The sequence below is a fragment of the Paroedura picta genome, chromosome 10, assembly GCF_049243985.1.
Source record: "Paroedura picta isolate Pp20150507F chromosome 10, Ppicta_v3.0, whole genome shotgun sequence".
In the NCBI taxonomy this organism is placed as follows: domain Eukaryota; kingdom Metazoa; phylum Chordata; class Lepidosauria; order Squamata; family Gekkonidae; genus Paroedura; species Paroedura picta.
In genome coordinates this window covers 2,152,515-2,167,574 of record NC_135378.1, presented here as the reverse complement: position 1 = coordinate 2,167,574, position 15,060 = coordinate 2,152,515, and the positions used below count along the sequence as shown (strand labels likewise).

At 50.8% G+C, this 15,060-nt stretch overlaps 1 protein-coding gene across 10 annotated transcripts in view; it reads right to left on the bottom strand.

Annotated features, from left to right (window-relative positions):
* PRMT8 (protein arginine methyltransferase 8) overlaps positions 1-15,060 on the bottom strand; it is a 126,408-nt gene that overhangs the window by 94,160 nt on the left and 17,188 nt on the right. For 8 of the 10 annotated variants that reach the window (XR_013225097.1, XM_077301805.1, XM_077301807.1 and 5 more), the window contains exon 3: positions 977-1,132. The exons of the other annotated variants lie outside the window; for them this stretch is intronic. Coding sequence is in view for 7 of the 8 variants with exons in the window: in XM_077301805.1 (XP_077157920.1) it covers positions 977-1,132 (156 nt within the window). In the remaining variant the exon portion in view is untranslated. The remainder of the gene's footprint in view (positions 1-976; positions 1,133-15,060) is intronic. 10 annotated transcript variants of the gene reach the window in all.

The following is a 15,060-nucleotide window of genomic DNA, read 5'->3' as shown; positions in this document are numbered from 1 at the left end:
AAAGCAAGAGGGAGGTAGAAACACTGTACCAATTTAGTGGGTCTTGTGGAAGTACTCTGTGGCTTGCCTCACAATTTCTCAGAATTTCCTTTGAAACCAGCCTTCCAAATCTGCCTGGAGGGCTAGCCCAGCTCCGATAGTCTCAGACTGTAGCTCTACATGAAGCCCCAGAGAACCTCCCCAGTGGAGGAGGGACCAGCAGTCCCAACAGGAGGTCTGCCATATGTCAGAGCACGCAAATACACACACACACACACACACATACACACAAGCAGCCATCATGAGGAGGGGAATCCAGTTATCCCATGGTCAACTCACCTTGAATGAATATCTGACTCCAAGCTCATTGACATCAGCTGATGATCTGGCCCAGATGCAAATACACATAAAAATAACACAGGGTGACAAACTGGAGGAAAACAACATCAATGCAGAAATATCCCATGCAGATCCCTTCTAAGCAGGGTTGCCAACTCACCTGGACCTCCCCTCACACTTGTATGCATTTTTGGCCTTTGTTCATAGCATAAATCTTCCCTATAGATATAGATAATTTGGGCAAGTGGTTAGTAGTGGAAAAGCCAGCAGCTGCTTTTCCACTTAGTGCTCATGCTCATGGAACCACGAGCTCATGCCAAGTTCATAAAACCATGCTATTGCAAGCCAGTTCTCTGCAGAATGTGTGTGCCTGAGGTTCTGAAACGGTCCACATGGGTTCTATTGAGCGAAGCAATGCTCCGGAAGACGAGAAGGGAACAGGGCTTGCGGTTGCAGAGCAACAGGGACGGCTCTCGTCGGTGTTTCCCCACAGTTCTCCTGCTTTCTGGACCCACGGGAGCCTTCTCCCTAGCCCCACCCAGGCCTCTGAATTTTGAAAAGGACAAGTTGGCAACCCTACTTCTCCGTGAGCATATTCCATGCTGATGTGCACGTGTGTTGTTGTCTGTGTGAGAGGAGTGGGAAATGACCTTCTTACCCCGTACACCTTCTTGGCTCCTGCCTTTGCTGCAAACATTGAGAGGATCCCTGTGCCACTCCCAACATCCAGGACAAGCTTATCCTTAAACACATGCTGATTGTGATACATGGAGTTCCTGTATGTTAATGTGCGCACCTCATCCTTCAACATCTCCTGTGTTAGAAAAAGGCATCAAATGTTTACTCGGCAGTAAATGATTAATTCAATTTTGTGGGGAAATATATATTATACAAGACTGTTGTTGGAAAACGTGGGTAGGAAACATGCAGAAACATGCAGAATGCACCAAAGCCATTTGAAAATATTCTCTGTGTAGATGTAGACAAGGAGGTTGGCTCCAATAGGAATCAGACAAGGAAGGGGAGGCGCTTAGAGTAAGGTTTCCCCTCCAGTGTCAATTGATGTGTTATCTTGGCAGAGTCCGAAGAGCTACTGAAAATTATCTTCTAAAATCCGCTTGATGCTTTATGCAGAAGTCTGCTTTACAATGTAAGATCAAATTTGTCTAACAACATGTAAATTGTCTTAGGGCAACATTAACATGACACTGAGGAGAGAGCACACTGTATTGTCAACTAAGACATTATAAGGATTGAGCCATAGTAATTATTGGTTCGTTAACCCGGGACCAGGCAGCCGCCCAAATTGCAAAAATCTTTTAAAGATGCATTCTAATCATACAGGTATTTCACATTGTAAAGTTACAGCTATTGTTTGTATTGTGTTTATTTACTAATTTATTTGTAATCTTCTTTTGGACACTAATTTACTCAATATGGCCAACACTCCAATTTTACAATGAAAGAACTCCTAATACACTGTAAAATATGCCTAAATACAACAAAATGTGATTCAAAGCAGGTCCTGAACAGCAAGCTGACTGGGGTAGAATACAGGGGGGAGGCAACCCAAAGGCCTTGAGCAGAAAGGCCTGGTTCTGCAGTTCAGGTGGCTTCCCCACGGGGCCCCTGTCCCCTCATGTCAGGCAGGAGAGAGACTCCAGGTCAAACTACACGTGACATCTCTTTGTGAGCCTGGTCTTGACGGCATCTACAACAGTTACGAGATCACCTGTTTCCAAAAAGCAGCCCCAAGATCCAGGCATCTCTCTATCAGCCTGCTTGAGTGGAAAAGGCAAAATAGCACCTACCAGCCCCACTAGGGAAATGCTAAGAACTGGACAAACTCCAGGGGCACCTAAAGGCTAGCAACATTTACGGTAGTGGGGCAGCCATGTGGGTCTGGGGCAGCAGAACAAAAGTTGAGTCCAGGAGCACCTTGAAGACAAAAAGGTTGGTCTGAGAAAGCATGCGTGCGCAATAAAACTGGATTGATCTTCAGAGTGCCACTAGACTCCACCTTTCATCTGTCACAGCTCACTTCCTCAGATATTGGGAGAGATGAGCTGTGAAACAAAAATTCATATTCAAAAGTGTTTAAGGAGTCTTTAAGATGGCTCCAATAGACTAGCTAGAGCTCCAGGAAGGGAATCAAGGGGGATGTTCAGATAGACTCAGACCGCACCGTTTATAATCATGGGGTTCAGTCAATATAAACCGGATAAGTTTAGGAAATCCCAGGAGCCTCAAATCACTCTTGGGATCAGCTACAAGGGGGTGGGACATCTAGGTGCTGTAAAGCATTTAAACTCCACACCCCAAAGGGGCCGTCTGACTCCTGGTGTTTAGACAAAGGAGAGGGGAAGAGCTAGGAGAGGAGAAAGGTGAAATTGAATCCCTTCCCCTATTGAGCAGGAGCCCATAGAGACCTTGGATCAAGGTGGCCTGGGCCACAGATGGTAGCACGTGGTGGAGAATGCAAGTGTGATCTGGTGTGTTTGGCTGACTTAATACAACTCAGCTTGTGATCAAAGGGACATCAAAAGTAACTGTTGACAAAACTGACAAAAAGAAGCTACATGAGGCCCTATCAAAGCTTCAATAGTTGTCAGGCTCCTGATTGGCACCCATGGAGAAAGGAGGCTCAAAATGTGGAGTGGAATGGAAATAATGAATTATCAAAACTTCCTCAGATGATGAAAAAGAAGCCTTTATTTTTGAGAAAATAGTGGGAGTTCTGTTGGTTGAAAACATAAGTAATTAAAAACAACAACAGCATCTTTGTATCAGTCCCCATTTAACTGGTATGCCAGCATGGAACTGCAAGGAGCAGTACAGAGAGTCAATAGAATATGGCCATATAGCAAGAAGGGTTCAACAACAACCCAGATCTAGGGAATCATAGAATCATAGAGTTGGAAGGGGCCATACAGGCCATCTAGTCCAACCCCCTGCTCAACGCAGGATCAGCCCAAAGCATCCTAAAGCATCCAAGAAAAGTGTGTATCCATCCTTTGCTTGAAGACTGCCAGTGAGGGGGAGCTCACCACCTCCTTAAGCAGCCTATTCCACTGCTGAACTACTCTGACTGTGAAAATTTTTTCCCTGATATCTAGCCTATATCGTTGTACTTGAAGTTTAAACCCATTACTGCGTGTCCTCTCCTCTGCAGCCATCAGAAACAGCATCCTGCCCTCCTCCAAGTGACAACCTTTCAAATACTTAAAGAGGGCTATCATGTCCCCTCTCAGCCTCCTTTTCTCCAGGCTGAACATTCCCAAGTCCCTCAACCTATCTTCATAGGGCTTGGTCCCTTGGCCCCAGATCATCTTCGTCGCTCTCCTCTGTACCCTTTCAATTTTATCTACGTCCTTCCTGAAGTGAGGCCTCCAGAACTGCACACAGTATTCCAGGTGTGGTCTGACCAGTGCCGTATACAATGGGACTATGACATCTTGTGATTTTGATGTGATGCCCGTTGATACAGCCCAAAATGGCATTCACCTTTCTTACTGCTGCATCACACTGCCTGCTCATGTTTAGTTTACAATCCCCAAGTACCCCAAGGCCTCATTCACACACAGTGTTACCTAGAAGCGTATCCCCCATCCAGTAGGCATGCTTTTCATTTTTCTGACCCAGATGCAGAACTTTACACTTATCTTTATTAAATTGCATCTTGTTCTCATTTGCCCATTTTTCCATTGTGTTCAGATCTCGTTGAACTCTGTCTCTATCTTCTGGAGTATTTGCCAGTCCTCCCAATTTGGTGTCATCTGCAAACTTGATGAGTAGTCCCTCCCCCCCCCCCTCATCTAGATCATTAATAAATATGTTAAAAAGTACCGGGCCAAGCACCGAGCCCTGAGGTACCCGGCTACTCACCTCCCTCCAGTCTGATGAAACACCATTGACAACAACACTTTGAGTGCGGTTCTCTAACCAATTCCCTATCCACTTACCCATCTGAAAATCCAGATTGCAGTCCTTCAACTTATCCATCAGAACATCATGGGGAACCTTGTCAAAAGCTTTACTAAAATCCAAGTAAATGACATCAACCGAATTTCCCCGATCCAGCAAACCTGTTACTTGGTCAAAAAAGGAAACCAGGTTGGTCTGGCAGGACCTGTTGGAGACAAATCCATGCTGACTTCCTTGGATCACCAATTTGTCCTCCAGATGTTTGCAGATCGCTCCCTTTAATATCTGCTCCATTATCTTCCCCACAACAAAGGTCAGACTCACTGGTCTGTAGTTTCCTGGGTCATCCTTCCTCCCTTTTTTGAAGATCGGAATAACGTTTGCTCTTTTACAGTCCTCCGGGACATCTCCAGTCCTTAAAGAGGTCCCGAAGAGGATGGACAAGGGCTGTGCAAGTTCTCTGGAAAGTTCTTTGAGCACTCTCGGGTGCATTTCATCCGGACCAGGGAATCTGAACTCATCCAGTGCAGCTAAATGCCTCTCGACAACCTCTCATAAATCATAAAATCATAGAGTTGGAAGGGATCTCCGGATCATCTAGTCCAAACCTCTGCACAATGCAGGAACTCACAGCTACCTGCTCACCCACTCACAATCTACCTAAGTTCATAAAATCAGCATTTCTGTCAGATGTCTATCTAGCCTCTGCTTAAAAACTTCCAAAGGAGAACTTGTCACCTCCTGAGGAAGCCTGTTCCAATGAGGAACCGCTCTAATTGCCAGGAACTTCTTCTGGATGTTTAGCCAAGAAGGTGTACTGAGGGGAGGGAGAATGCTTGGGGGGAGTTAGGGAAGGGTTCTAGGAGTAGAGGGTAGGGGCAAAAGTGGGGGAGGGAACGGGCCGAGAGCCCTGGCTGGTGGGATCTGTCCTAGCTCCTCTCTTCTGCTATTAGTCCCTCCTGCTGTTAGTGAGGGTAGGGTGGTTAGGGGGAACTAGGGCGGGTAACTGTTTTTTGGTGGGAGGGAGTAGTCTGGGCGGGTTAATGTGGGATTAGGACAGCTAGGAGGGTAGAGAGTAGGTTAGGTAATAGGACTAGTGGGGGTTATCTCCTCCAGGCATGGGTGAGATGGGATGGCTGCAGAGAGGGGCCCAAGCGGGGGCTGGGATTCAGACCATCACCAGCCAAGGGCGTTATGGCTGGGGGAGGAAGTTGGGCAAGGGAAGGGTAGTGAGAACTGGAGGTTTTCACGTACACTGCCCTTCTAACCTCCGTCCCATCCCCAGGCATGTGAGGGTGGAGGCTAGGGTTAGGGATCCAACATTGGTCCTCTGCAATGCAAGGTTGATCAACAACAAGGCCTCCACTCTGTGGCAATTTTTCGCAGAGTTGGGGGCTGATCTTGCTTGCGTGATGGAGAGCTGGGTGCGGGACGGTGAAATTGTCGCCTTGAAAGAACTTGCCCCCCCAGGATTCTCGGTTGTGCACTAATCTCGGTCCCACAGTAGGGGAGGGGGGTGCTATCTTGGTCCGGGAGGCTTTCTCCTATAGGGCTCTTCCTGCACCGGACATCGGGGGAGTGGAATGTGTCGGTATTAGTGTGGGCTCAGTTGAGAGCTTGGCCATCTGATTGGTATACTGCCCACCCAATGTGCCTCCAGATGTCCTGTTGAGCCTGCTGGAGGCAGCGGCCGCCTGGGTGTTGCAGTACCCGAGGCTTATCATCCTCAGGGACTTTAATGTCCATACGGACGCGCCGCCCCCAGGACTTGGCTCGGACCTGGTGTCGGCCTTGGCGACACTGGGGCTTTCGCAATTTGTTGCTGAGCCCACGCATTAGGCCGGCCATACCTCAACCTGATCTTTGGCGCGGCGATAGAGGTGAGTCTGGATTTGGCTTTGGCCGTTCCGTGGTCAGACCACTATGCCCTGCGGGCCTGGCTCAAGTCCCCACTCCTCCCCCAGTTGGGCGGCGGATGTATTCTTGTCTGCCCATGGAGACTAATGGATCCAATTGGATTCTGGAATGCTCTGCGGGACACGATGCCTCCTGGCAATTCGTTGGGCGCCATGGTGGAGGACTGGCAGTCCCGCCTGGCTGATGCCATCAACATGATTTTCCGTAGACATCCTCTCTGCCCTCAACTCAAACGGGCGCCATGGTATACTGGGGCGCTCCGGGAGAAGAAGAGGGAATTGAGACAACTAGAGAGAGTGTGGCAGCAGTCTCGCGATGAAGCTGCAAGAACATCTCATCGCACATTTATGAGGGCGTATGAGATGGCAGTGAAAGCAGCAAAACGAGAGTATTTGCCACGGAAATTGCGTCCGGAAACCCGGCCCAATTGTTTAGGGCAGTTCGATCTTTGACCGCCCTGGAGGATGGGCGCCAAAACAGTAGCAGAGTTGGAATTTGGTTGTGAGGCATTGTTAAGATTTTTTGTCTTGTCGCTCTGCCGTTTCCTCCCATTCATGCTTGATACAGCATATGAACTGGAGGCCTGTTGGCTGACCTTGGATGTGGTGTTCGATGGCTTCAGATGGCTCTCTATAACAGGTTGCTGGGGCAGGTGCGGGTGGCCATTTGTCCTCTGGATCCCTGCACTTCCTGGCTCCTCCAAGGGAGGAGGACCAGGAATAGGAGAGCAGCTCCGTGACATTGTTAACTGCTCCCTCCAATCAGGGGAGTTTCCAAAGCTGCTAAAGGACACAGTGGTTCGCCCACTCCTCAAAAAACCATCGCTGGATCCGCAAGACCCGGCCAATTACCGCCCAGTTACACATTTAGCATTCCTGGGAAAGGTGACTGAATGGGCTGTAGCAGACCAGCCCCTGGCATTCCTGGAGGAAACTTTGGTGCTTGATCCATACCAGTCTGGTTTCCATTGTGGCCACGGGCTGGAGACGGTGTTGGTCGCCCTGACAGACGATCTCCGTCACCAGCTGGATCGAGGCGGATCTGCTGTGTTAGTTCTGCTAGATCTTTCAGATGCATTTGATATGGTCGACCATGAGCTACTAGCATGCCGTCTTGCCAGGACGGGGATAAGGGGCACAGCATTATGTTGAATATGCTCCTTCCTCCTAAACCGGACCCAGAGGGGCATGAGTTATCGAGCCCGCTTGGGCTCCCTTGTGGAGTTCCACAGGGCTCGGTGCTCTTCCCCCCCATGCTTTTTAACATCTTTATGCACCCTCTGGCCCAGCTGGCCAGGGGCTATGGCTTGGGCTGCCAACAGTACGCTGATGACACCCAGCTATATCTCCTGATGGATGGCTGCCCAAATTCCCCCCCGGATCCATTTGCCAGATATTTGGAAGCCGTGGCTGGATGGCTCAAGCAGAGGCATCTGAAACTCAACCCTGCCAAGACGAAGGTCCTGTGGTTTGGGGGGAAGGGAACAGATCAGGAAGCGTGACTACCCACCTTGGCCAGGATGCAACTCACCATCACGCTCCAAGCCAGGAATTTGGGTGTGACCTTGGATGCCTTGTTAACATTGGAGGCCCAGGTCAAGAAGGTAGCGGGCCAGGCTTTCTTCCATCTTCGCCAGGCCCGGCTACTAGCACCCTACCTGTCTCCTGACCTCCTGGCCACAGTGATCCATGCGACAGTCACCTCCAGAATAGATTTCTGTAACTCTCTCTATGCGGGCCAACCCTTGCACATGATCTGGAAATTGCAGCTGGTGCAAAATGCAGCTGCTAGGGTCCTTACAGGAGATTCTTGGAGGACCCACATCCAGCAGGTGCTGAGGCAGCTGCATTGGTTACCAGTTGCTAGCCAGATCAGGTTCAATGTTTTGGTTTTAATCTTTAAGGCCCTCTGCGGTCTGGGACCCACATACTTGAGGGACCGGCTGATGCCCTATACCCCCCACAGGGCTTTATGCTCTGTGGGGACTAACTTGTTGGTGGTTCCCAGACCCCAGGAGGTATGCCTGGCAAAGATGGAAGAAAGCTGGGCTCGCTACCTTCTTGACATGGGCCTCCATTGTTAATGAGGCAAATAATTTCAGATATGTTGATTAACATGGGGCCCAGGACAGATCCCTGAGGCACTCCACGTCAGTTCTCTCCAAGAAGATGAACCATTTACAAGCACCCTTTGGGTGCAATCTGTCAACGAGTTCTCAATCCAAGTAACAGTAATAGGGTCCATACTGGATTTTACCAACTTGCCAATAAGAATATCATGTGGAACCTTATCAAAAGTCTTACTGAAATCAAGGTAAACAATGTCCACAGCATTCCCATGATCTAGCGAGGAAGTACATCTCTTAAAAAAAGAGATTAAGTCAGTTTGGCATGACTTGTTCTTGAGAAAGCCATGCTGACTCTTAGAAAACATAGCGATCTGCACTAGCTACTCAAGGACCGACTGCTTGATGATTTGTTCTAAAATTTTGCCAGCTATAGATATTAAGCAGATGGGTCAGTAGTTACCCAGATCTTTCTTTTTCCCCTTCTTGAAGATGGGGACAACATATGCCTGTTTCCAATCTTGTGACACTTCAGTTGTTCTCCAAGAATTGTCTCAAATAACAGACAGAGGCGCAGAAATTACACCTGCAAGTTCTTTTAGTACTCTAAATTGCAATTCTTCTGGCCTAGAAGATTTTATTTCATTTCAAGAAACTAGTTGTTTATGGACTAACCACACAGTGATCCTAGGCCACAACACTCATCCCTCATCACATGAAATGATTTTGCCATGTTGAGCAAAGGGAATACTGAGAAGTAGGAATTGAGCAGTTTAGCAATCTCTTCATCACCAGTTACAATGTCACTTTCTTGTCCGCACATGGACCTCCTTGTCCCCCACCATGGACCTATTATAGCAGTAGTCCCCAACACGCGGGCTGCGGCCCGGTACAAGGCCGCGAAGGCCTTGGCGCTGGGCCATGGCTCCCTCTCCCCGCCCATCCGCAGTAAAAAAATTCCCAGGCTGCAAGCTTGTGGCCCAGGAAGCTTCTTCGTGTGGGAGGGGGGGAGAGGGAATCAGGGCCGCACCCGCGCATTGAGCATGCTCGGCCCGGCCGCGCATGCGCAATGCGCAGGCACGCATGCGCGGCATGCATGGGCGGGCAGTTGCCCTGCTGGTCCCCAGCCTCAAAAAGGTTGGGGACCACTGTATTATAGAATCATAGAGCTGAAAGGGGCCATACAGGCCATCTAGCCCAACCCCCTGCTCAATGCAGGATCAGCCCAAAGCATCCTAAAGCATCCAAGAAAAATGTGTAGCCAACCATTGCTTGAAGACTGCCAGTGAGGGGGAGCTCACCACCTCCTTAGGCAGCCTATTCCACTGCTGAACTACTCTGACTGTGAAAATTTGTTTCCTGATATCTAGCCTATATCGTTGTACTTGAAGTTTAAATCCATTACTGCGTGTTCTCTCCTCTGGGAACACTGCAGCATCCTGCCCTCCTCCAACTGACAACCTTTCAAATACTTAAAGAGGGCTATCATGTGCCCTCTCAACCTCCTTTTCTCCAGGCTGAACATTCCCAAGTCCCTCAACCGATCGTCATAGGGTTTGGTCCCTTGGCCCCAGATAATCTTTGTCGCTCTCCTCTATACCCTTTCAATTTTATCTACGTCCTTCTTGAAGTGAGGCCTCCAGAACTGCACACAGTACTCCAGGTGTGATCTGACCAGTGCCGTATACAATGGGACTATGACGTCTTGTGATTTTGATGTGATACCCCTGTTGATACAGCCCAAAATAGCATTCGCCTTTTTTACCACTGCATCACACTGCCTGCTCATGTTTAGTTTACAATCCACAAGTACCCCAAGGTCTCGTTCACACACAGTGTTACCTAGAAGCGTATCCCCCATCCAGTAGGCATGCTTTTCATTTTTCTGACCCAGATGCAGAACTTTACACTTATCTTTATTAAACTGCATCTTGTTCTCATTTGCCCATTTTTCCATTGTGTTCAGATCTTGTTGAACTCTGTCTCTATCTTCCGGAGTATTTGCCAGTCCTCCCAATTTTGTGTCATCTGCAAACTTGATGAGTAGTCTCTCTACCCCCTCATCTATATCATTAATAAATATGTTAAAAAGTACCGGGCCGAGCACCGAGCCCTGAGGTACCCCGCTACTCACCTCCCTCCAGTCTGATGAAACACCATTGACAACAACTCTTTGAGTGCGGTTCTCTAACCACTTCCCTATCCACCTAACTATCTGAAAATCCAGATTGCAGTCCTTCAATTTATCTATCAGAACATCATCGGGAACCTTATCAAAAACTTTACTAAAATCCAAGTATATGAAATCAACCGAATTTCCACAATCCAGCAAACCTGTTACTTGGTCAAAAAAGGAAACCAGGTTGGTCTGACAGGACCTGTTGGAGACAAATCCATGCTGACTTCCTTGGATCACCAATTTGTCCTCCAGATCACTCCCTTTAATATCTACTCCATTATCTTCCCCACAACAGAAGTCTGACTCACTGGTCTGTAGTTTCCCGGGTCATCCTTCCTCCCTTTTTTGAAGATCGGAATAACATTTGCTTTCTTCCAGTCCTCCGGGACATCTCCAGTCCTTAAAGAGGTCCCAAAGATGATGGACAAGAGTTGTGCAAGTTCTCTGGAAAGTTCTTTGAGCACTCTTGGGTGCATTTCATCCGGCCCAGGGGATTGGAAATCATCCAGTGCAGCTAAATGCCTCTCGACAACCTCTCTGTCCATGACAACCTGCCACCCAGACACTATCTCTTAGCTACTGCCATCTCTAGATGTGTCTAAACCCTTTGACCTGTGGGAAAAAACAAGTGTAAAATAGGCGCTGAGCCTTTCTGCTTTCTCTGCATCCTCCGTTAGAGTTTGTCCATCCGCACCCAACAGTGGGCCTATTGCCTCTTTTACTTTACGTTTGCACCTCACATAACTGAAAAATCTTTTCATGTTACAATGGGCTTCCCTGGCCAATCTTAGCTCACTCTCAGCTTTGGCCTTTCTGATGATTGATCTACAGTGCCTAGTAACCTGTAGGTACTCTTCTTTAGAGCTCTGTCCTTCCCTCCATTTCCTGAACATTTCACTTTTCTTTCTTAGTTCCTCTTGAAGTTCTCTGTTCATCCAAATAGGCTTCTTAGAGCTCCTGCAGTGTTTTCTTCTTTCTGGGATAGTCATTGATTGAGCATGCAATAGCTCTTGTTTGAGTAGCGCCCACCCTTCACATTCTCCCTTCCCTTCCAGCATTCTCGTCCATGGTATGACATTCATCATGTCTCTGAGTTTATTAAAGTTTGCCCTACGAAAATCCAACATCCGCATCTGGCTACAAGCTTCCTTGCCTCCCCATCTCAAAAGGAATTCTATGAGGACATGGTCACTTCCCCCTAGAGTCCCCACCTCCTTCACCTCATCCACCAACTCTTGCCTGTTGGTCAGTATTAAGTCCAGTATGGCTGAACCTCTCATCTACCATTTGATAAATGAAATTGTCAGCCAGGCAGGTCAGAAACTTGCATGACTGAGGACGCTTTGCAGAGTTTGTTTCCCAGCACACATCTGGGAAATTGAAGTCACCCATGATGACAAGGTCCTGCTGCTTGGATATTTTCTCAAGCTGCTCACAAAGTGCAGCATCCACATCTTCTCGTTGGTCAGGCGGTCGGTAGCAGACACTAACCACCACACTGTTTGTTTTCCCCTCGCTTATTTTCACCCAGATGCTTTCCACTGTAGATATGCTCTCCTCCACTAGAATTTTCTGACAGGTAAGCCCTTTCCTCACATACAGTGCCACTCCTCCACCTCTTCGATCTATTCTGTTTTTTCTGAACAGTTCATATCCATCCACCATTACATTACAGTCATGAGAATCATTCCACCAAGTTTCTGTGATGCCTACTAGATCATACCTTTCCATCAGCATGACCGTTTATGCACTGGGAACTTCACTGCCCTAGCTTCCATGCAGGAGCACAAATTGGGGTCAGATGAAGTGCACCAAGCCAAATGCGCCCCCATGTGAGGGCAGGAAGAGGTGAGGCAATCTGCCACAACTAAAACTCCAACCTGCAGTCCAGCATGAAACCTCCAGTGCATAAACGGTCCATGAGAAGTTCCAGTTCTTCCTTCTTATTGCCCATGCTTCAGGCGTTAGTATAAAGGCATTTGAATCCTTTTACTTTTGGTTCCCTATGTCGTGGTTCGGTCCTTGGTGGCTTGGGAACCGGACCGAACCCCGCCATCAGAGGCGCCCGCGATCACGGAGGTAGGGCATGGTGATCATAGGCAAGCCGGCAGCTGGGCGCCCCACCCGATCGTTGAGGTGGCAATGGCCGCTAAAGAACCTCAATGTCCCCCTCCACCTTTTGACAAGGGCCCGGAGATGGCCCTTTGTTCCAGGAAAATGGGCCATCAGGAACCCCGGAAAACCTCGCATATGTGCATGAGTCATGATTGTATCAGCATGTTCCCTCCGCAAGTACTGGGTGGGGCAATACAGCCTAAGGAGGTGGGTTTTGTATAAAAGGGAGCTTCCACCTGGAGTTCGGTGGAAGCTCTTACTCCATACCAGCGGACTCCACGTTGCTGAAATAAAGCTTGTTCCTGTTGTATCGTTCACCAGGCCTGGCGTGACGTTTTCTTCAAAGGGGCACCCTGTTTTTTCAGTTAGCAAGCGGGTCCCCGACATCGTAAGAGCTTCCCACCGAACTCCAGGGTCGGCATCGCATCCGAGCGCTTATCGGGACGGATCCAGAGATGGCGTTTTCAAGCAACGGGGCGGTCTCGACCCCCACGAACCCCGGGAACATGAGTTTAATGTCCCCGGGAGATTTCCTCCGAAAATCGGGGGGCCAGGAGCAGCTGTCCGGGACCCCGAGACCCTCGGCAGCGGCGGCCAAGGGAAGGCGCCGGGCCATGGGGTTCCCAAGCACGGCGGGGAGCGCGCCGAGGTCTGGGGGGTTGGCCCCAACCTGGGACACCCAGCTGAGGCAGGCGCTTCGCCCGGTAGGACCTGAGGAATCCCTAGAGGACCTGCGGCGGGCCATGGCGGACTTGGCCAGGCGCTTGCAGGCAGCTGAAGCCCGTGAGCAAGCTCGGGCCGGGCCCGGAGGGACTGGTAATACAACGGGGGAGGGGATCGCGTCGAGTGAGGACGTCTCCAGCGACGAGGACGAGCCCGGCACTGGTGAGCGGGCCCCGGACCCCGACCCGGAGCAGTTTTCAGTCCCGAGTAGGCGAGACGGCCAGCGGAGAGGCGAGACAGCAGAGGATCTCGGGGGAGCGGGTGAGCCGACGGGGCGGCGAGAGCCGGACCAACGCAGGAGCGACGTGCAAGGCAGGGAATGGGCCGTGATCAAGGGGACGGAAGAAGATCTGTCTACACTGGAGGGGTGGTGTTTTGTGGTCGCCAAGCTGGAAGCCAGCCTGGGTTGGGCCGCCGCACCCCCCCGGGAGGCCAAAGGCGGGTCAGCCGAGGCGCCGAGACCGGGCCCCGACAACTCTCGCCCCAAACGACCCCCGAACCCCGAGCGGGAAAGGAGACGCCGGGAAGGTCTGTGCCTGAAATGCGGGGGGTCAGGACATTTCGCAGCAGCGTGCCAACGGCAAGGGGGGGAGGACCGCGGGCTCTTCCAGGGGGGAGGTGCGACACGCCCCCAGCAGGCACGCCGGGCGGAGGACCTCCGCAACGAACCGGGAAGCGCCCAGGCGACGGGAAACGGCCAGGACCTGCTGTAGACGGCGCCGGGCAGCAGGTCCCGCGGTGCGAGGGAAAACCCCTACAGCATGAGGCGCGACCTCCGAACGTGGTAATTTTAGAGCTCCGGAACCCGGAGAACGGACTAAGTTGGGTGGGGGAGGCTCTTTTGGACTCTGGATGCGACCACAGCATGGTCCACCCCCAGATAGCCCGGGCTTTGGGGCTACCGAAGCGCATTCGGAAGGTTCCCCTGGTTTTCGTCCAGATGGACGGCAGCCCGATTCAGGGGGGACCTTTCGGGGAGGAGGTGGGTCCTATCGCCATCCACATAGGGGACCACCAAGAGCTGCGGTGGCTGATCCAGGTCCCCGTAGCGGGATATCGGGCGGTGTTGGGCCTGGATTGGCTGAAGGAACACAACCCCGTGGTGGACTGGCGGGCGGGGACCCTGAAGTTCGACTTGACGGTGGGTGCACGGCATCGGGTCCCCCACGAGAATTCCAGCCACAAGAGGACGGCGGCGCGTCCCAGGGGAGCGGCGGCGGCGCAGCAGGAGATACCAGAGCCCGAGGTCCCGCCAGAGTACCGAGACCTCGCAGCCGTTTTCAGCGAGCGGGAAGCGGACGAGCTACCCCCACACCGCCGCACGGACTGCGCTATCAACATCCCAGAGGGGGCGGTACTACCCAAAGGGCGCATCTACAAGATGAGTGAGGGTGAGCTCAAGGACCTCCGGGAGTTTTTGGGTAAAAATCTGGCCCGAGGTTTCATCCGGCCCGCTTCCAGTCCCATGGGAGCTCCAGTCTTGTTCGTCCGGAAAAAGGATGGGTCCCGACGGCTGTGCCAGGACTACCGGGGCCTCAACGCCATCACAGCGGGGAACGCTTACCCCCTCCCGCTGATCCCGGATTTGCTGGCCCGGCTGGGCAAAGGGACTCTGTTCACTAAGCTGGACCTAAGGGAGGCGTACTACCGGGTACGCATCCGGGAGGGGGATGAGTGGAAAACAGCGTTTAACTGTCAATTGGGACAATTCGAATTCAAAGTGATGCCGTTCGGTTTAAGCGGGGCACCTGGGGTTTTCATGAGTCTAATTAATGAGGTGTTGCAGGACCTTCTGTTTCAGGGGGTGGTTGTTTATTTG